Source organism: Salvelinus fontinalis, chromosome 12 (assembly GCF_029448725.1).
Source record: "Salvelinus fontinalis isolate EN_2023a chromosome 12, ASM2944872v1, whole genome shotgun sequence".
Taxonomy (NCBI): Eukaryota; Metazoa; Chordata; class Actinopteri; order Salmoniformes; family Salmonidae; genus Salvelinus; species Salvelinus fontinalis.
The window spans coordinates 2,816,752-2,839,785 of record NC_074676.1 but is presented as its reverse complement, the minus strand read 5'-3'; the positions used below and the strand labels follow the sequence as shown (position 1 = coordinate 2,839,785).

The 23,034-nt window shown below is 42.5% G+C and overlaps 1 protein-coding gene across 1 annotated transcript in view; it reads left to right on the top strand.

The window, feature by feature from the left end:
* The first annotated feature begins 818 nt into the window (after nucleotides 1-818).
* Nucleotides 819-23,034, top strand: part of LOC129866623 (endoplasmin-like) — a 71,973-nt gene continuing 49,757 nt past the window's right edge. Inside the window, exons 1-15 of the mRNA XM_055939385.1 lie at nucleotides 819-969; nucleotides 1,627-1,729; nucleotides 2,362-2,503; nucleotides 10,320-10,436; nucleotides 10,701-11,032; nucleotides 11,255-11,366; nucleotides 11,628-11,732; nucleotides 11,881-11,997; nucleotides 12,200-12,415; nucleotides 12,592-12,657; nucleotides 12,847-13,116; nucleotides 13,573-13,818; nucleotides 17,697-17,833; nucleotides 18,019-18,097; nucleotides 20,017-20,247. Of these exons, the coding sequence (XP_055795360.1) occupies nucleotides 921-969; nucleotides 1,627-1,729; nucleotides 2,362-2,503; nucleotides 10,320-10,436; nucleotides 10,701-11,032; nucleotides 11,255-11,366; nucleotides 11,628-11,732; nucleotides 11,881-11,997; nucleotides 12,200-12,415; nucleotides 12,592-12,657; nucleotides 12,847-13,116; nucleotides 13,573-13,818; nucleotides 17,697-17,833; nucleotides 18,019-18,097; nucleotides 20,017-20,247 (2,322 nt within the window). The 5' untranslated portion in view covers nucleotides 819-920. The remainder of the gene's footprint in view (nucleotides 970-1,626; nucleotides 1,730-2,361; nucleotides 2,504-10,319; nucleotides 10,437-10,700; nucleotides 11,033-11,254; nucleotides 11,367-11,627; nucleotides 11,733-11,880; nucleotides 11,998-12,199; nucleotides 12,416-12,591; nucleotides 12,658-12,846; nucleotides 13,117-13,572; nucleotides 13,819-17,696; nucleotides 17,834-18,018; nucleotides 18,098-20,016; nucleotides 20,248-23,034) is intronic.

Below are 23,034 nucleotides of genomic sequence, written 5' to 3'. Positions count from 1 at the left end.
ATGCAGAAAATTCAGAAGTTGTAATTGAAGGGATATATACAGCTCATGTTCCTCAAAATAGGCTACAAACACACGCAAGCACACATGCACACGCACACGCACACACACACACACACACACACACACACACACACACACACACACACACACACACACACACACACACACACACAAACACAAACACACAGCATTATCACCACGTAATAAAAATTATTCCTGACCACCACCTGTGGTTGGATGTTGAAGCTGCAGACAACCGACAGTCTACTGCAAATAAAATGATCTATCCATTAATCATATCAAAAATGTCAGGTTATCCCAGAAACCTAGATGCTACTGAGTTGACTGTGGTAAACATGTCTGCTCATACCTCCTGCATATGCATAGATTTATGTCCCTAAAATATCCTATCGCTCTGCTTTTCTTTATTGCGTGAATAAATGTTTCTTATGTTTTGCATTATGAATGTTTGGTAGTCTATGAGCTTCCGAAAGTGAACAAAACATCATTATATTGAATAAATTGAACATCGATCAATAATCATCATCACAATACAATTTATTATCTACAACCACTGATTGAACAACATGCGTAGACATTGTTTGTTGAGCAATAATCTTTGCTGCCTCAACTAGAACCACAAAAATAATTATTTTGCTAATGGTTACAAGACACGTGTTAAATTGTACATGGAAGACATTTATTGGGAGAAAAATGTCCTGTAGATAGTGAAATGTCCTGCTGCTATTGGCTGAGGTTTGTGCGTGGTGTCCTGTGATTGGTCCGTTATGGGGGTATTAATTGGAGCGCTTTTGGTGGGCTTGCGAGTTTGTCATTCTTCCCGTTCAAGGCATCGTTGACTGTGTTGATCCCGGCTTTTTTTCTGAAGAGCTGGGCTTCTTTGAATCATATTTCACAAAATGAAGCGGATTTGGTTCATTGGGCTGCTCTGTGCACATTTAGCGTTCGGTGAGTATCTGAGGAATATGTTGCGTTATTAACTGCATTCATCCACATGAGCTGTCGAGCTCTTGAACTCGAGTTCCTTCATTTGTAGCCAGGTAAACTAGATGGCTGGCTAGCTAAAATGCAACCTTGCAATTCAAACGAATAGTTACCTAGATATGGATATCATTTGGGCTTTTTATTTGTATGAATTAACTTTTTTATTCATTGGAATTGATTCAGGGAGATGTGTTCACTTCACACGTGTTTCTGAAAGTTTCCTTACAGGTACAAGCAAACATCGCTCCTCTTCCTAGCTTTATAGTTGGTTAGCTAGTAACCTCATAGCGCTACACCCTCTCTGATTACAGTATTTATTTGCTGCTAGTCTTGTTTTGTTCATCCTAGTTATCTCAGTTTGTTGTAACCAGAATACAGGAAATGCATCTAAGTAATTAAACTGTTTAGTTATAGCCCGGTAATGAATATTTTTTATCTGATCTGTATCAAGTGGAATTACCCCCCCCCCCCCCCCCTACATAGATTACATGCAATTAGTTTGCTGGATTGAAAAATACTTAGATACAGGTAACTAGATACACATTCAGCCTCTGAATAGCTGGCCCTTCAGGTAAGTCCATTCACTTATGTCTTTTCTTAACTACTCTGTTCTAATTTCAGCATCTGTGAGAGCAGAGGATGGACTTGACATTGATGGTACTGTGGAAGATGATCTGGGAAAAAGCAGAGATGGTTCCAAAACAGATGACGAAGTGGTGCAGAGGTAGGTCAGAGAAACTTGAGGAACTAGATTCATAGGGGAGGTCATAGCATCTCACAGCTGGGTTGTATTCATTAGGCACCGAAAGGAAACTGACAAGTGGATGCTTTACAACTTTTTCTGTTTTGTGCCCTAATGAACTCAACCTTGATCTGTGTACAGTATTTGAACAGATGACAGGAAATGACACCGTACACTTCGACATGTCACTATGCGTTGACCATTTGGACTAGGCCTCGGAAGGCCCTGAGTGGCTCAGCGTTCTAAGGCACTGTATCTCAGTGCTAGAGGTGTCACTACAGACCCGGGTTTGATCCTGGGCTGTATCACAACCGGCTGTGATCGGGAGTCCTATAGGGCGGTGCACAATTGAACCTGTGTCGTTTGGGTTAGTACAAGGTTTGGCTGGGGTCAGCTGTCATTGTAAATAAGAATTTGTTCTTAAATGACTTGCCTAGGTAAATAGTCATGCCCCATGGTCTACATTGCTGACTGAATCAGCCCTTTAAATCAAATTCTTGTCAGCAATGTTGAAAGCATTATCTAGGGAACAGAAATGTGTTGACAGTGGTCATTGACTTTTTAAGTGCTTAATTAATCCTTTCAATATTACTAATTTTCTACTCCTCCTCCAGGGAGGAGGAGTCTATCCAGCTGGACGGGCTGAATGCAGCTCAGATAAAAGAGATCAGAGAGAAATCTGAGAAACATGTCTTCCAGGCAGAGGTCAACCGCATGATGAAGCTTATCATCAACTCACTCTACAAGAACAAGGAGGTGAGTGGCGGTGGCTGGGGACAAACACTCACGCACAAACAGGCTGGGGAACAGCCCTTACCGTGAAGTAGACTTGAAAGATAATGAAAACATCCCCAAAATTGGAGGATTCCCCGCTGAAGGGTTCCCTTCCTGATTATTCCCTCCTGATTCTGGTAATCCTCCAACTGTCATTTCAGGAATTTTGCAACCTTATCCTGAAGCCATTTAATGTTATTTGAGGAGGAGCTAACTAACCTGCCGTCCTGTGTGTTTTAGATATTTATATAAGTTAAAGGCATTCAAATGTATTACATTTTAAGGTGTAAAATGTGACCGGAGATGATTTGTTTCCTCTATAATGCAGCTGCTTAATTGTTGCCACCATGGCAAACAATTTAACATCAAATGGTACTCCTACTGAGGTGCACTTCCAAGATGCTAGAGAGCTCCATATGTGCCACTCTGCGCACATGAGGCTTGTGCCAATGCGAATCGGACCGTTGCCAGATGGGGTAGAGGAGCGAGTAAGGTAGCCTACAAAATTTGATAGACAAGGACACTAAATAGGTGGCCTATTCTAAACATTGCTTGTGGTTTGGCTGGTTAGCTAGCTTAACTATTTAGCTATTAAATGATTTTGGTCAAATGTTGAAGTCTGTTATCCTCATGTCTGTTATGCCGATGTGCCTGTTTCGCTGGGGCCTGCTGCCGTATTTGTATTTATTAGGGATGCCTATTAGCTGTTGCCAAGGCAGCAACTACTCTTCCTGGGGTCCAAACACATTTAGGCACTTACATTACATATAAAACTAAAAGAGAAATCTGTACATATAACATCATTACACCACTACATATTTACCACACAACAATATTACAATGTACGCTTGTGTGCGTATGTGTCTGTACCTTTGTCTTCAGTCCCCGCTGTTCCACAAGCTGTATTTTTGTATTTTAAACCTGATTCTACTGTTTGCATCAGTTACCTGATGTGGAATAGTACCATGTAGTACTATGTGCCTCCAATAGTCTGTTCTGGGATTGTGAAGAGACCTCTGGTGGCATGTCTTGTGGAGTATGCATGGGTGTCACTACTTCTTACAAAAACAAGTAGTGATTAAGTCAATCTCGTTTTCACTTTGAGCAATGAGAGATTGGCATGCATAGTATTGTTAGTACCCCGTGTACTTTTAAGAGCCAGCCATGCTGCCCTGTTCTGAGCCAATTGTCATTTTTCTATGCCCCCGTGTGACACAACTAGGCCCTGATTTGTTGATAGCGTTAAGGCAGAGCAGTGCTTTATATGGAAAGACTTCTCATTTTAGATACTGTTGTATCAACATGTTTTGACCATGACCGTTTACAATCCAGGATTACTCCAAGCAGTTTAGTCACCTCAACTTGCACAATTTCCACATTCATTAAAAGGTTTAGTTGAGGTTTAATGAATGATTTTGTCCCGAATACAATGCTTTAAGTTTTTTAAATATTTAGGAACTTATTTTTTGACACTAACTGCAGCTCTAAGTTTTGCAGTCATTTCAGTTGCTGTAGTAGCCGACTTGTATAGTGTTGAGTCATCCACATACATACACATTGGCTTTACAAAAAAGCCAGTTGCATGTCATTAGTAAAGATGGAAAAAATTAAGGGGCCTAGACAGCTGACCTGGGGAATTCCTGATTTCACCTGGATTGTGAATTATTTTTCACCTGGATTATTAAAGAACACCCTCTGTTCTGTGAGACGGGTAACTTTTTGTCCACAATATAGCAGGGGCTGGAAAGCCATAACACGTTTTTCCAGCAGCAGACTATGATTGATGTCGAAAGCTGCACTGAAGTTTAACAAAACAGCCCCCACAATCTTATCATACTTTTCTCTCAGCCAATCAGTCATTTGTAGTGGTGTAAAGTAACTAAGTAAAAATACTTTGGTACTAGTTAAGTAGTGTTTTGGGGTAGCTGTACTTTACTATTTTGGCAACTTTTACTGTTACTCCGCTACATTCCTGAAGAAAATCTACTTTTTACTCGCATTTCCCGTACACCCAAAAGCACTAGTTACATTTCGAATGCTCCGGCAGGGCGGCAATATGGTCCAATTCACGCACCTATCAATATAACGCGTGATCATACCTACTGCCTCTGATCTGGCAGAGTTACTAAACAAGAATATCATGCCGTCTGGTTTGCATAATAAAGAATTTGATGTATAGCATTTTCCTTTTACTCAAGTATGACAAATTCGTTTTTTCCCACTACTGTACTTAAGTACATTTTTAAAACCAGATACTTTTACTGAAGTAGTATTTTACAGAGTGACTTCCACTTTTACTTAAGTCATTTTCTATTAAGGTATCTTTACTTTTACTCAAGTATGACAATTGAGTACTTTTTCCACCGCTGGTCGTTTGTGAGTCTGGTGCGTGTTGAACGTCCTTCCCTATAAGCATGCTGAAGGTCTGTCAATTATTTTACTGTAACATAGCATTGTATCTGATCAAACATCATTTATTTGTTTACCAAAAGTTATTAAGAGCTGTTTGAGGCAGTAAAGGGTGCTTTACTATTCTTGGGTAGCGGAATTGCTTTTGCTTCCTTCCAGGCCTGAGGGGGCACCCTGTCTAGTAGGCTTAAATTGAAGATATGGCAAATAGGAGTGGCAATATTGTCTGCTATTTTCCATCCAGGTTTTCAGACAAATTTTTTTCACCTGTTCCTCATTTTATGAAATTCAAAAGTACAATGCTTGTCTTTCATCATTTGGTCACATATACTTGGATGTGTAGTGTCAGTTTGTTGCTGTCATGCCTTAGTTTGCTAGTCTTGCCAATGGAAAATAATCATTTAAGTAGTTAGCAAAATTAGTGGGTTTTGATGAATGAGCCATCTGTTTCAATGAATGATAGAGCTGAGTGACGTTTTGCCCAAAATGTCTTAATTAAGGTGATCCAAAGCTTTTAACGATCATTATTTCATTGTAGGGTCTTCTGTTAATTTAGTTTAGTCACATTTCTCAATTTGCATTATGTTTGCCAATTGCTTGTGCTGCTAAACTTATTTGCCATTCCTTTTGCCTATTCCCTTGTATGGCTATACAATTTAATTCCTCATCAAGCCAAGTTTTTTTTTACTGTTTTCTTAATTAAAGGGAGTACTCAAATTAATAAATTTGGCAAGAGCAGCATCTAGTTGCTCATTACACACCAGACCAGCAAATATTCTTTACATCAACATATGAATCACTACAAAACTTATTGTAAGACCTCTAATACACTATTAGGCCCAGCCTTTGGAACTTTGGTTTTCCTAGATATGGCTACTATATTTGGATGTTGCTTTAAAGCAAATGTGTGCCGCATTAAAGATATGATCAGTACATGTTTGTCAATCCTGTGCTGTTTGTAACTACCCTGGTAGGTTGACAACCTGAACCAGGTTGCAGGCACTGGTTACAGTTTGATGCTTTTTCTTGAGTGGGCAACTTGATGAAAGCCAGTCAATATTTAAGTCACCCAGGAAATATTCCTGTCTATCACATAATTATCCCGCATTTCACATATATTATCCAGATACTGACTGTTAGCACTTGGTGGTCTATAGCAGCTTCCCACAAGAATGGGCTTTAGGTGCAGCAGATGAACCCCCCCCCCCCCCTAAGCTTTACAGAAATGTGCTTCTGAATATGGACCGCAACACCGCCCTCATTGGAATCTGCTTTTTGTCAATATTGTGACACCGCACACTGAACATCCCCTGTGCTGTTTCATGCTCTTGGATCATGAGATGGAAAAAATATGTCCTCGTGAATAGCACCCCCTGAAATGTAGCTAACAAGTCAATGCATGTGCATATCGGCCCTCACAGCTAACATCCATTTGGAGTGCATACGGTGGGGAGTTTGAGTCGTAAGTCAATATCATCATGATTGCTAGCTATAGTGTCAATTTATTAGTTTCAGTGTTATCTGACAAAGGTATTGATGTCACTTTGCCTCTGCCTGCCCGGAACATTGTTTTCACCATATCAATCGTAGGCCATGAGTACTCAAATGATCTTCAACTAAATACTGTAACTATTTGGTCCGTTGTGTTGAAGACCACGTTCATTTTCTTTGACTCTAGTGTTCAATGTGTACATGTGCATTTGCGGGACACAACAACAAATAAAACAAGCCAAGCATCACAGTTCTCCTCCCTAAATTCCTTTTCACTCAATTGTTCCAACCGCTCCCTCTTTGAACAATTAATGAACATGCACCTGTGGAACGGTTGTTAAGATCACTAACAGCTTACAGATGGTAGGCAATTAAGGTCACAGTTATGAAAACGTAGGACACTAAAGAGGCCTTTCTACTGACTCTGGAAAAACACCAAATTAAAGATGCCCAGGGTCCCTGCTCATCTGCGTGAACGTGCCTTAGGCATGCTGCAATGAGGCATGAGGACTGCAGATGTGGCCAGGGCAATAAATTGCGATGTCCATACTGTGAGATGCCTAAGACAGCGCTACAGGACAGACAGCTGGTCATCCTTGCAGTGGCAGACCACGTGTAACAACACCTGCACAGGATCGGTACATCCGAACATCACACCTGCGGGACAGGTACAGGATGGCAACAACTACCCGAGTTACACCAGGAACGCACAATCCCTCCATCAGTGCTCAGACTGTCCGCAAAAGTCTGAGAGGCTGGACTGAGGGCTTGTAGGCCTGTTGTAAGGCAGGTCCTCACCAGACATCACTGGCAACTATGTTGCCTATAGGCACAAACCCACCGTCGCTGGACTAGACAGGACTGGCAAAGTGCTCTAAACTAAGTCGTGGTTTTGTCTCACCAGGGTTGATGGTCGGATTCGCGTTCATCGTCGAAGGAATGCGCGTTACACCGAGGCCTGTACTCGAACGAGGTAGAGGGTCCGTCATGGTCTGGTGCAGTGTCACAGCATCATCGGACTGATTTAGTCATTGCAGGCAATTGCAACGCTGTGCGTTACAGGGAAGACATCCTTCTTCCTCATGTGGTACCCTTCCTGCAGGCTCATCCTGACATGACCCTCCAGCATGACAATGCCACCAGCCATACTGCTCGTTCTGTGCGTGATTTCTTGCAAGACTGGAATGTCAGCTCTGCCATGGCCAGCGAAGAGCCCGGATCTCAATCCAATTGAGCGCGTCTGAGACATGTTGCCCCCCCCCCCCCCCCCCAGAAATGTTCGGGAACTTGCAGGTGCCTTGGTGGAAGAGTGGGGTAACATCTCACAGCAAGAACTGGCAATATAGTGCAGTCCATGAGGAGGAGATGCATTGCAGTACTTAATGCAGCTGGTGACCACACCAGATACATACTTTTGATGTTTTGAAGTTTGCTGAAAATAAACACCGTTGACAGGGAGAGGACGTTTCTCTTTTGATTTTAGTATGCACATTGGTCATAGTATGGATATTGTTAGTATGCCAAAAGTTCCCGGATGTCGTACTAAATACGAATTATACACAGAGGACACTATCTGTACTTATGTAATGTTTTCAGATTTGATAAATGACGGGAAATATGCTGCTAAAGTCTGAGCGACTACAAGTTCATTGACTTAATGAAGGACAAATGTTGCACAATGTAATAAAGTAATGACTTTTCAAATGTTATGTTGGCTGACAATTTGTTAGCTACACTGTCCTTACGCACCGCATAGCGCTACAGCAGTATGTACAGGTATGTTAGCTAGTTACCTAACGTTAGATGGATACTAACACATCAACTTGCCAGGCAGTATATCTACTAACCAATTTTTATTGACTTGATTATTCACAAGTGGTATAGTCGTTGTGCGTTTCAGTGGACATTGTTAATTCTGGCTATCTACTCTGGTTTCAGAGCATCTACTCTGATTATGGCTGGTGTCAGTAAACGTCAGCAAAAAAGCGTAATTGTTGCCAGTAGCACAGTAAGTCACCAACGCTCTGGATAACATAAACAGCCTAACCAGCTCTGCTATGGCGTGTAAAATGGTCAGTGTTCTGTCTGGAAGTAGCTAGCCAAAGTTAGCCAGTTAGCTTGGGTGCTTGACTGCAGTTGGATGCTCTGCCCAACCCTACTCCTCGGCCAGAGCGTCCAGTGTGCGCTCTGAACGCTCTGGATTAACCAATGCCCAGAACGCGCTCTAGCACTACAGATTGACTTTACGTCCACACCGGAAATTGTCAAATGTTTGCTAGTCATTTGTTATGCTAAAAAGTTAGCAGAGGTTGCATAGCAACAGCATCAACTTCCGGTAGACAGGCGACGCTCTAGTATGCTCAACTGAAACGATACCGTTTACAGTATACTAAAGAATTAACAGTGTAGTGTATTCTCATTAAGTATGTAGTATACTGTATGTTAGTGTGGGTATTCAAACACAGCCAATGACTCTGTCGGTGTGATCGAGGCATTAGGCTACTTTGTTGTTGTCACTAGTTACCACAGCCACCAAAAATTTATAAATGCAATGTGCGTTTTGGTCTTAAGTTTAACACTGTGGTTAAGTTAAGAAGCTACATTGTAGAAATGGACAGGGCTTATGACTTCGTGGCTGTGGTAACTAATGTTAGTGGCGACCCTACTTTGCAACTACTAGTGGTATTTTCAAATGAGTTAACCTAGGCTATTAACCCCCCACTAGACAGACCGGTTCCACACTGAAAATATGCTAAGACATTAGTTTGATAAAGACAGTCTATTTTTCATCAGAATCATTAAGCCTAGGCCTAATCACCAAACAGATGTCCTGGCCATAATTCATCCCCATAGTGTTCAATGTAGAATCGTTGATCCATTTAGAAAATTCAGAACAGGCTTAATTAACTAAATCGATCGTCTGTATGTTGGAAAGACCGATTTTTGGTTTGTAACCATGAGATTTCTTTCAGCTTTCCAAATTGAGCCCTGTTTCAAATGATTACTCTTTGAATAACTGCTCTTGACATGAGATGTGAATCACTTCAGTCTAGTCTGACCTATTTTATTCTAACATATTTTTTTTCAACAAAAAATGTGTCTTGGGTGTGATAAGGTCTTGGGAAATAAGAGCAGATTGTCAAATTTACAAAACAAGGCCATGCCATTGCACAACCATAGGCTTCTACAAGTGGTACACTGCTGACGTTACTGCCTTTTTTGAAGATCGTGTTCCACAATATAGCCAGTTATTAGTTTCAATAAATTAATCTTAAATAACACTTTATTGACTGAAAATGAGGCCATTAGGATTCGTTATCTGTAATTGTGATGATAAATTAGGCATTGTTGGCGTGTAGTGAAATGTTACGTTTCTAAAAATGGCTTATATAAATTTTATTTTGGAGCCCTCCAAAAAAAATCATGGCAGTACTTGGAACAGTCAAAGGTCATATGACCATCCCTAATCAACTGCGGCCGGTAATATCAGTCTCTGCAATTAGTGTGTGTGGTTTCATAGCGTAGTGGGTTTAGCCGTTCACCGTGGGAATGATTCAAGTGTAGCCTTTTCCCATGATCTAACGGTGCTCACAAGCTGAATTTTAACTTTTTAGATTGGAATCATTTTAAATGAAGGTTAACCACATTACAGTGATTTAAGACTTCTTATATCAGGTGACCCAAGCCCTAGTTTGGAAGCCACTGGCCTAACTACTATGCTACATCGGTAAGCCTACAGAATAATGCGTATCGCTAATGGCACACCTGCCTGATATGAACTGTGTAGGCTATCCTTTTGAAAGAGCGGTCCCTAAATACAGATTGTGGATTTAATCAAACCAAGCGGGCAAATGGGTATAACTCAACCATAACATCCTTTAATCCTTATATGTTGTAGATCTTCTTGAGGGAGTTGATATCCAACGCCTCTGATGCTCTGGATAAGATCAGACTGATGTCTCTGACCAACGAGGATGCACTGGCAACCAATGAGGAGCTCACCATCAAGATCAAGGTGATTTTCATGGTCCTCACAGGTTCAAGCTCAACTCACATTCCGTACTGGAGAATGTCCAAAGTTCCTCCTTTCAGACCTACTCCAGTGGGTTTTGAGACTGTTAGGAGAGGATGCACGGAATCAAGTAAAGATGAATTGAGGAGCCAAATGCCTTAACTTTGTCAATGTTTTTGACTGATCCATTCCACAAGACATGGGAATCGTAAGATAAATACTATTAGGACTTCTGAGCTTGAGCTTTCTTCATTTTCTCCTCCCCAGATGGACAAAGAGAAGAACATGCTACACATCACTGACACGGGCATCGGCATGACCAAAGAGGACTTGGTCAAGAACCTGGGTACCATCGCCAAGTCGGGCACCAGCGAGTTCCTCAACAAGATGACGGAGATTGAAACCGAGGGCCAGTCCACCTCTGAGCTTATTGGCCAGTTCGGCGTGGGCTTTTACTCCACCTTCCTGGTTGCCGACAAGGTGATCGTGTCTTCAAAGCACAACAACGGCACACAGCACATCTGGGAGTCTGACTCCAATGAGTTTTCTGTCATTGAGGACCCTCGCGGGGATACGCTCGGCAGGGGCACCACCATCACGTAAGTGCCTCCAATGGCATACTCCCAAAAGTGAAAACCCCGCCCATCTGGCAGTGCTCCAAGTATTTAAGTTTTGAATACAAGGTGATGGTATTCATACAGCGGCCATGATTTCAATGAACTACTTATGTAGCATTGAAAGATGAGATGACACGGGACAGAAGCCCACAATGAAATCCAATGTACAAAGCCTTGCATTTAGCATTTGTTTTACTCTTCCAGGTTGGTGATGAAGGAGGAGGCTACAGACTACCTGGAGCTGGAAACCATCAAGAACCTGGTCAAGAAATACTCACAGTTCATCAACTTCCCCATCTACATCTGGGCCAGCAAGGTATAGGAGTGGAACTATACTATAATTTACTGTACATGATCTCCTGTCCTCTCATCTGCACTGATTGGAAACATTATGGTGATAGTTGCTCATCATTAGACTGGCTTTCATGTGGTCTGTTTTCAGATCGGTGCAGATGGAGGATGTATTTGAGAATGGATTTGAGACAACATAGTTCGTTGTCAATGGCACAACCCATGGTGTTTTTATAGCAGTGAGCTGTAGAAATAAAATGCCATGTTCCCTTCTCTCTCTACCCAGACAGAGACTGTTGAGGAACCCATCGAGGACACTGAGGTGGAGAAAGATGACACTGAGGATGAGGTAGAGGTAGAGGTGGAGGAAGAGGAGGACAAGCCCAAGAAGGTTAAAACAAATTAGTTTTTATTTTGTTTCCCAAAACTGTCCTTCAGTTAATTTGATCCATTCCAATACTAGCACACCTAAGCCATCAACTTGATTTTGATAAGTTTATTTTTTTTAAATAACCAATCAACTCATTCCTTTTGTCCAGGTTGAGAAGACCGTGTGGGACTGGGAGCTGATGAACGACATCAAGCCTATCTGGACGAGACCAGCCAAAGAAGTAGAGGAGGATGAGTACAAAGCCTTCTACAAGACTTTCTCTAAGGTATGCAGTCTGAACCTCCTTTTGACATTTTCTTCCTTCCACTGAGTTTTTCTTAGCTAATGCGCATTTATTTTTTTCTCTTTGGGGTCTTGTCTTAGTTTACTGTAAAAACATTGACAACTGCTGATATAAAAAGGGCTTTATAAATCAATACATTTGATTGGTGTTTGAGTTGTATTGATTATGTCAATCTTCCCTCCAGGACACAGATGAGCCCCTCTCCCACATCCACTTCACAGCCGAGGGTGAGGTCACCTTCAAGTCCATCCTGTTTGTCCCCGCTGCCGCCCCCAGGGGCATGTTCGACGAGTACGGAACCAAGAAGAACGACTTCATCAAGCTGTTTGTCCGTCGAGTCTTCATCACTGACGATTTCAATGACATGATGCCGAAATACCTGAACTTTGTCAGGGGAGTGGTGAGTGATGGAGCTTCTAGGGCTATGGAGGCTTGGATTAATAAAGGAAATTGAAACCGTTAGTTCACGATCTGAATAGAAATGCATTTGACCCTGGACCCTGCTGTACATTTGAATGATAGTTCACTTAACACTTAGGTTTCTCTGATTTTATGATAATGTGATTGTTTGGTTAGGTGGACTCTGATGATCTGCCCCTGAATGTGTCAAGAGAAACCCTGCAGCAACACAAGTTGCTCAAGGTGAGCCTCTCCGATCTCAAATGAGCAAGTTCAGACGGTTAACTGACATGTTTTGGTCAGATCGCTTCTCTTTGGCGCTTACAGAAGATGATTTGAACATAAAATGACTTATCATTAACCAATGTAGTGAATGATGTGAGCTTCATAAGTAAAGCCCCTTCCTCTCTTACGTTTTCCCCTCCCATCCAGGTCATCCGTAAGAAGCTGGTGCGTAAGACCCTGGATATGATAAAGAAGATTGCAGAGGAGCAGTACAATGAGAAGTTCTGGAAGGAGTTTGGCACCAACATTAAACTGGGCGTGATTGAGGACCACTCCAACCGGACTCGTCTGGCCAAACTGCTACGTTTCCAGACCTCCAACAGCGACACGGTGCTGGCCAGCCTGGAGCAGTACGTGGAGAGGATGAAGGACAAGCAGGACAAGATCTACTTCATGGCCGGGACCAGCCGCAAGGAGGTGGGTAGAGTTTGACTTTGAACACTCGCCTCCATATAGTATAGAGCCAAATTTAAAGGTTTTTGCTTCACTGTCCAAGTACATAGAGGGGAGTGTACTGTAGGTATATGTGACACTGGTGTAATGGTATGTGTAACAGATGAAGAAATGGGACCAGCTGTACTTCAAGACCAGCTACAAGGAAGAGGGTGGACCATAAACTGGATGAATTAAAACGCTAGCCTCTAACTTTCCCCTTGACTTTACCTCCCTTACCTCGAATTCTGACATTTTCAACAGAGGGTAAGGAAGAAAGTCCCATCTCCGAAAAATCTGAATCAACCACTCTCAGCTGGTCCCAATTCGCTCACGACTCCTTCCCCTTGGCCCTTTGTTTTGCAGCTCTGTAAGGTGTAATGTAGTCGAGGGTTAGGAACATTAACCTTGTCTTACCGTGTGGAATGTCCTCTCCCCCAGGCTGAGTCTTCTCCCTTTGTAGAGAGTCTGTTGAAGAAGGGTTATGAGGTGATCTACCTGACCGAGCCAGTGGATGAGTACTGTGTCCAGGCCTTGCCAGAGTTCGACGGTAAGCGCTTCCAGAACGTGGCCAAGGAGGGCATCAAGTTTGACGAGAGCGACAAGGCAAAGGAGACCAGGGAGGTCCTGGAGAAGGAGTACGAACCCCTCACAACCTGGATGAAGGACAGCGCCCTCAAGGACAAGGTAACATGCAGATCATGAATGCGAAAGACAAGACTTCAGACAACTTTTTTTTTTTCTTCCCCAGACTGTTTAGTCATGATTAGAGCTGTGGTGGTCATGACGTTTTGTCAGCCGGTTGTCATGCGAAAGACTGCCGATCTCACGGTAATTTACCTTCTCATAAACACGTTTAGCATCTCCAGGCCTCCACACATATAATTCAACTTAGCCGAATAAAATAGAAGGGGTGTGTTTCACATTCCGGAGCGCATGTGCCACAGGTGACCAGTGGCACCTTAAGTGGGGAGGATGGACTCCTAGTAATGGCTACCACTCTATTCCAGACAATGAGCTGTTCTTCCCTCTCCAGCCTCCTGTGGAGTGTGCATATGAAGTGGAAAGGTGATCATCCGAAACGAGGCCTATAGGCTAAAGTTGGTTATTTGGTGAATTGAGTTGTGAATGATACAAACTTCATCAATTTATGATGCAACTAGACCATTGTTCCTTGCCTCGGGCTGCGCAGCTGTTCTCGCAAGTGATCATCTTTTCACCAATCGGATTGATCTCTAATTTTGTTTTCTATATTATGTAAAATTAGTTTAGATTTAGACTGGCCCATTTATCAAATGGACAGGGGAAAGAAGACATGTAATCCGTATGCACGCGAATGGAGGCTGCACGCTTTCCCGCCGGTGTGTTTCAGTGATGCCGGGTAGGCAGCTGAGAAATAAAAACATTTTCACTCCATGCATCAACAACTGTTTGTGGAGCATGCTCTCCCTGTGCGACAGGTGATATTCTGCCCAAACTGTATGCCATGGGCTCTCTAACCCTGTTCTTGTAGCTACCCAGTGCTTAATTTGGGAAATTAAATCAACTCAGCAAAAAAAAGAAACATCCCTTTTTCAGGACCCTTAACGGTCGTTAAGGACACTAACAGCTTGCAGACGGTAGGCAATTAAGGTCAGTTATGAAAACTTAGGACACTAAAGAGGTCTTTCTACTGACTCTGGAAAAACACCAAACGAAAGATGCCCAGTGTCCCTGCTCATCTGTGTGAATGTGCCTTAAGCATGCTGCAAGGAGTCATGAGGACTGCAGATGTGGCTAGGGCAATGAATTGCGATGTCCATACTGTGAGATGCCTAAGACAGTGCTACAGGACAGACAGCTGATCATCCTCGCAGTGACAGACCACGTAACAACACCTGCACAGCATCGGTACATCCGAACATCACACCTGCGGGACAGGTACAGGATGGCAACAACTGCCCGAGTTACACCAGGAACGCACAATCTCTCCATCAGCGCTGACTGTCCACAGTAGGGTGAAAGAGGCTGGACTGAGGGCTTTTAGGTCTGTTGTAAGGCAGGTCCTCACCAGAAATCAACGGCAACAACGTCGCCTATGGGCACAAACCCACTGTCGCTGGACCAGACAGGACTGGCAAAAAGTGGTCTTCACTGATGAGTCGCTGATACTGACTGTTACTTTTGATTTTGACCCCCCCCCCTTGGTCAGGGACACATTCAATTTCTGTTAGTCACATGTCTGGAACTTGCTCAGTTTGTCTATTGTTGAAGCTTGTTATGTTCATAAAAATATTTACACAGGTTGAGTTTGCTGAAAATAAACGCAGTTGCCAGTGAGGACGTTTATTGTTTTGCTGAGTTTATTTTGAATCACGACAGTAACATATTTCACTAAACGGCTGAGAGCCCCTCTGCGCTCTGTATAAGGGAATAAAGGAGTGGGAGGAGATGGAAAATCAGTGAGTTTCTGTATAGCTGAAGGTTAAAAAAAAAGCTCAATTGCTAGGTTATTCAAATTCACAAATTTTTGCCTAACTCCATAAGCCGCCCTGCACAATGAACCAACAGCAGCCCCTAGGGCTGTACATTCTGATAGACGTTTATATTTTTCATTTGCATTGACGTCGGTGGTTAGGACAATAAAGCCCGACGTACCAGGCCATAAGGACCTGGTGGTCGTTAGCAGGTTGGGTACTAACAAATCATGTCCAAAGTGCATAAAAATACATTACTGTGGGATTTTACTGCAGTTAGTGCCTAGGGAAAGTATTCAGACATTTTGTTAGGTTACAGCGTTATTCTAAAATGTATTGTTTTTCATCAACCTACACTCAATACCCCATAATGACAAAGCAAAAACAGGTTAAGGAAATGTTGCTTTTTTAAATAAAAAAATAAATATTACATTGACATAAGTATTCAGACCCTTTACTAAGTACTTTGTTGAAGCACCTTTGGTAGCGATTACAGCTGCGCATCTTGGGTATGACGCGACAAGCTTGGCACACCTGTATTTTGGGAGTATCTCCCATTCTTCTCTGCAGACCCTCTCCAGCTCAGGTTGGATGGTAAGCGTCGCTGCACAGCTATTTTCAGGTCTCTCCAGAGATGTTCGATCGGGTTCAAGTCCGGGCTCTGGCTGGGCAACAAGGACATTCAGAGACTTATCCCGAAGCCACTCCTGTGTTGTCTTGGCTGTGTACTTAGGGTCATTTTCCTGTTGGAAGGTGAACCTTCACCCGGGTCTGTCCTGAGCACTCTGGAGCAGGTTCTCTGCACTTTACTCCGTTCCTCTTTCCCTCGATCCTGTCTAGTCTTCCAGTCACTACCACTGAAAAACATCCTCACAGCATGATGCTGCCACCACCATGCTTCATTGTAGGGATGGTGCCAGGTTTCCTCCAGATGTGATGCTTGGCATTCAGGCCAAAGAGTTCAATCTTGGTTTCATCAGACCAGAGAATCTTGTTTCTCATTGTCGGAGTCTTTCGTTGCCTTGTGGAAAACTGTCATTTGCCTTTATGGTAGAGTGGCCAGACGGAAGCCACTCCTCAGTAAAAGGCCTGATTGGTGGAGTGCTGCAGAGACGTTTGTACTTCTGGAAGGTTCTCCCATCTCCACAGAGGAACTCTAGAGCTGTCATTGATCATCAGGTTCTTGGTCACCTCCCTGACAAAGGCCCATCTCCCCCGATTGATCAGTTTGGCTAGGCTGCCAGCTCTAGGCATTTTGGTGGTTTCAAACTTCTTCCATTTAAGAATGCAGGACACTGTTCTTGGGACCTTCAATGCTGCAGAAATGTATTGCTACCGTTCCCCATATTTGTGATCTGACACTATCTTGTCTCAGCGCTCTAAGGACAATTCCTTCGACCTCATGGCTTGGTTTTTGCTCTGACATGCGCTTCCAACTGTAGGACCTTTTTTATATAGACAGGTGTGCCTTTCCAAATCATGTCCAAGCAATTGCATTTACCACAGGTAGACTCCAAGGTGTAGACACATCTCAAGGATCAATGGAAACAGGATGCACCTGAGCTCAATTGAGTCTTATAGCCAAGGGTCTGAATACTTATGTGAAGGTATTTCAGTATTTTTTCTAAACCTGCTTTTGCTCTGTCATTATGGGGTTTTGTGTAGTAAGTGAAGATTTGTATTCATTTAATCAATTTTAGAATAAGGCTGTAATGTAACAAAATGTGGAAAAAGTCAAGGTCTGAATACTTTCCGAAGACGTATGACTGACTGCCAGTGTGGCAGTAATATGGTCACCGCAACAGCCCATGTCATGATTAAAAACATGCTCAACGGTGAATCCGGCCCTAAATGTTTTGGAATGAAATGTTTAATTGTATTTTATTTTTTTTACTAGGCAAGTCTTAAGTACAAACTCTTATTTACAATGACTGCCTAGGAACAGTGGGTTAACTGCCTTCAGGGGGAGGAGGACAGATTTTTACCTTGTCAGCTTGGGGATTCGATCTAGCAAACGTTTAGTTACTGGCCCAACACTCTAACCACTAGGCTACTTGTCATATATTGTGGGAAACCGTTTCATATTTGCCAATTTTATTTTTTCTTTAGATTGAGAAGGCTATCCTGTCCCAGAGGCTGACCAAGTCTCCCTGTGCCCTGGTAGCCAGCCAGTACGGCTGGTCCGGTAACATGGAGAGGATCATGAAGGCACAGGCCTACCAGACAGGAAAAGACGTCTCCACAAAGTGAGTGATCACTATGCACTTCGGGTAGCGTTCTGAAAGTGTTGATGTTACACAAAAGCTCAATCTGTCAATGGGAGACTTGCATGAATATTTGAGGTAAACCTGGATCTCACTTCATAATACCACCCTTTGTTTTGTGACCCTTCTTGATCTCTTTTATGTTGTGTTCTGCTTTGTATTTCCAGTTATTACGCAAGCCAGAAGAAAACATTAGAGATCAACCCAAAGCACCCTCTCATCAAGGAACTGCTGAAACGCATTTCTGTAAGTATCGCGTACACACAACCTTGTGAAGCTGTGTTCATAATACTGCGTCTCAACCTGATTATTGAGTGGCGCCAATGTGGTCCAAGCCAGAGAACGTATCTCATCAGTTGAGTGATGTCTGTAATACAACACAATATTATTGATCCATTATACAGAGCTCCAAAGGTATTGGGACTGTACCCTTTTTTTTCTTCTTTTTGCTTTGTACTCCAGCACTTTGAATTTGAAATGATGTTATGACTGAGGTTAAAGTGCAGACTGTCAGTATTCATCTGAGGGTATTTTCACCCAGATTAGGTGAAACGCTTAGATTACAGCACTTTTTGTAAATAACTATGGGACCAAATACTAAATGGTTTATTACTTTAGTACACAAGTAAAATTGTCCCAATACTTTTTGGTCCCCTAAAATGCTGACTAGGTTCAAAAAGTGCTGTAATTTCTAAATGGTTCAACCGATATGGGTGGCCTCCAATTTTAAAGCGGCGTCTGCGCTTTAACCTCATTTTTATCCTTCCATTACATGTCACTCTCCCAAAACTTTTGGGAGCTCACTGATAGACACTGACAACTGAAATGGTAAATGTTGCTGTCAGTCTGGTGATCTGTGGGCAGTCATTACTGTTTTTAGTTCAATACGCTAACTGGATGTCACCCTCCACAAGTGTCTGCTAATAGTGTTGGAGTAGTGAACTACATGTAATTTAACTTCATTTTGCAGTAGCTTGGTGGTAGTTGAACATAATTCATATCTAGGTAGTGTTTTCAGTAGGTCATTTTTTTTTTATTTTTTTTTTCATGTAACAGTGTAGCAAACTACACCCATATTTAATTTTTGCTAAAAAAGTTGTGAAGTAGGCAATTTCCTTTTTGGCATCAGAGCTGGACCCAGTTTCCCAAAAGCATATTTAAGGCCAAGTTGGTTATTAGAACCTTCGTTGTAGCATCGTTAAATCTCAGAGCGGTTTCCCTAAAATCATCGTTAACGTTGTGCTTAAATGCTCGTAATCGAACATAAAACATGTGATACTATGTCTCTGACTGCTTAACTTCAGAACAAAATTGACTAGAAAACAAAGTTGTCAATGTCTTAATACAACCAACCTATAAAAAGATTCTTCAAATTAACTGTGATGGCTGAATTAAACTATAAACGCTAGAATATAGGCTTATTTCAGTCATATTGAAATGCATTTCATGTTCTATTTTGCTACATCTGTGTAATTTGTCTCCAATATATTTCATGTGTAGCTGAACATGTGCCAAATCGGTGATTTTTGTGTATTAAGAAAAAAAGTATTATAATAAGCCACTTTAATAGTGGTAGTTTCTCTAGGAGCTGATCCCTTTTAAGTATTGTGAAATAATGTACGGGTAAGATTTGAATGGAGAAAGCGGATTGGAGGGCAGCGTTCCCTTTTTTCCCCGAACCTATCAATATCGACACATGCTCCAATGACTCACTTAGTGACTTTTCTATCTGCGTGGTGTTTTGGGAAACGCATGTTAAGTTTTCGGACGTTGTAGGAACGATTAGTCTTTAAAACACTCGTAAGCCTAAGTTCCATCACTATCTGGGAAACCGGGCCCTGTCTAATTCTCACTTAGTCCATTTGTTTTTGGTGTTTAGGTTGTTACACGTTCTGTTAACATATGACCCCAAAGTGACAATTTGTAGTCTTGACATTTCCGATATACATATGATGGTTAAAAATTAAGTCGTTTGGATGTAGTAAACTGCTTTTTTTCAAAGAATTTCAGTTAAAAGTAAACTATTTAAGGTTAGCTTTAGTTAAGCTAAACTTTCAGTGTGAAGTAATTGGTAGCTTGGTAAACTCTATAGAATAGCTTCCCTAACACTGCTACTAAATGACTCGAACTGTAAACATAACCTATTTGTATTCGTCTCCCCGTAGACTGACGCCGAGGACCAGACTGCCTCTGACCTGGCCATGGTGTTGTTTGAGACGGCCACGCTGCGTTCAGGCTACCAGCTTCAAGACACCAAGGCCTATGGAGACAGGATTGAACGCATGCTGCGGCTCAGTGTGAACGTAGACCTCAACGAACAGGTTGAGGAGCCAGAGGAGGAGCCTGAAGAGGCAGCGGAGGCTGAGGAAGAAGAGGAAATTCAAGATGAGGATGAAGTGGTATGTTTTCTAAGTACAACAGCTATGTTTAGGCCAGTATCCACAACAAGTCCTGTTACTAACCTTTTTCCTTCCTCTTTCCCATACAGGTAACAGATAAAGATGAGTTATAAAGCACTAAATGAGTGTGGGTGTCATGATGGACCTATCCTGGGTCTGAGCCACAACCAAGACCACCTGTGGCCAACCAAGTCCTAGCCTTGAAATTCCGACTGCGTTTAGCTTAATTCTGTATGTTTCACTCCATTATCTACGAATTAGTCATTGCGACAGTGAAACGGTGTGATTCAGTCTGGATAGCCAAGACCACCACCAGCTGGCCAAGAGTCACCAACGGTCAGTGAAGACTAGCCCGGGTCCCAGATCTGTTTGTGTGGTCTTGCCCAACAGATCAGGCTAAGTTAAGACATTGATGGCCAATGGCCACCTTTCACTCACTCACTCGGGAAGGTCCTGATGGGATGTGATTTTTTTTGTTTTGTTACATTCCTCATGATTGTAAATTTGTTAATATTTAACTGAGCTGTCTTTGGAAAAGATGAAAGATGTGATCGATACTGTCACTTGATCCCATGAAATAAATATTTATCGGGAAAAGAATGACTTTTTATATTTTGTATAAAAAAAAAAATAACCAGGTAGTTGAACAAATTGTTACTTACAATGACGGCCTACCCTGGCCAAACCCTCCCCTAACCCAGACGATGCTGGGCCAATTGTGCGCCTCCCAATGGGACTCCCGATTACAGCCAGTTGTGATACAGCCCGGGATCGAACCTGGATCTGTAGTGACGGCTCTAGCACTGCGATGCAGTGCCTTAGACCGCTGCACCACTCGGGAAGCCCTTTATTTTTTACTTAATTGTTGAAGAAGCACATGCAGTGGCTGACACGGAAAACAGATCTGGCAATAAGAATAGGCTATACTCTTGACCATTTACATCTATGGATGGAGTTTTGCGCTTGAAGGAACTTTCTTTTAGGTTCAGTTTGATAATGTGCACCTGCTCATTAGTACGCTAGCTAATGGAGCCAGGCGGGGGGTGGACTTGTCACAAAGGGATTTTCATAGCAGGTTAGATCATTTCTCATAACCTTAACCTCGGTCTCCTAAACTGCTACGAAAAAGTCACTTCGGTACATTTCATATGAAACAAATGGGGTGGAAAGTGCAGCACAATGCACACAACACTAAATGCTTTACCAAGCTTAGCTAACTAGCAAGATGAAGAAATCTAATTCACTTCCCATACTTCCAGTTTGCTTGTTAGCACAAAATATCTAGCTAGCTACTCTACTGTCTCTCGACTGCTAACAGGCAGCTGCTTCATTCAAAATGATTCCATTGTGATTTTAATTATACTGAACACAAATATAAATGCAACAATTTTGAAGATTTTACTGAGTTGCTATAAGGAAATCAGTCAATTTAAATGAATTCGTTAGACTCTAATCTATGGATTTCACATGAGAGTCCAGATATGCATCTGTTGGTCACAGATACTTAAATAAGAAAGGTAGGGGTGTGAATCAGTACCCGTCAGTATCTGGTGTGACCACCATTTGCTTAATGCAGCACGACACATCTCCTTCGCATAGAGTTGATCAGGCTGATTGTGGCCTGTAGAATGTTGTTCCACTCCTCTTCAATGGCTGTGAAGTTGCTGGATATCGGCGGGAACTGGAACACGCTGTCATGCATGTCGATCCAGAGCATCCCAAACGTGTTCAATGGGTGACATGTCTGTGTATGCAGGCCATGGAAGAACTGGAAAGTTTTTAGCTTCCAGGAATTGTGTACAGATCATTGCGACATGGGGCTGTGCATTATGGTGAAACGAGGTGACGTTGGCAGATGAGTGGCACGACCAATGGGCCTCGGGATCTCGTCACAGGATCTCTGCAATCAATAAAATAATGTTTGTCTGTAGGTTGTCTGCCCATACCATACCGGCACATAGGCACTCTGTTCAATGTTGACACGTGGTCTGTGGTTGAGGCTGGTTGGACGTACTGCCAAATTCTTTAAAATAAAATGATCTGGTGAACATTCCTGCAGTCAGCATGCCAATGGTACACTCCCTCAACTTGAGACATCTGTGGAATTGTGTTGTGACAAAAAGGCACGTTTTAGTGGCCTTTTATTGTCCCCGTCACAAGGTGCACCTGTAATGAGCATGCTGTTTAATCAGCTTCTTGATATGCCACACCTGTCAGGTGGATGGATTATCTTGGAAAATGAGAAATGCTCACCAATAGGGATGTACACAAATTTGTGCACAACAGAAGCTTTTTGTGTCTCCAGCAGGTAGCCTACTGGTTAAAAGCATTGGGCCAATAACCAAAAGGTCGCTGGTTCGAATCACCGAACCGGCTAGATGGAAAAATCTGCCCTTCAGCAAGGCAGTTAACCCCCAACAACAACCCTGGGTGTCGTGGATGTTGAGTAAGGTGGGCCCGCACCTTTCTGATTCACAGGGATTTGGGTTAAATGCTGTAGAGAAATTTAAATTGAATGCGTTCAGTTGTGCAAATGACTAGGTATCCCCCCCCTGTGTCTGGTGTGCCTCTCTCAATCATGTCCTACTCTTCTGTTGCTGTCTCAGCTTCTTGTTTGGTGTCTCTCCATCTAATCTTCTGTTGCGGTCTATCTTTTCTGTTGCATCTCTTTGAGGTATGCACGATATATCGGTGAAAATATCGGAATTGGCCGACATTAGCTAGAAATGCCGACCTCGGCACCAGCCCGATGTCTAGTTTAACGATGTGCAAAACCGATGTTTA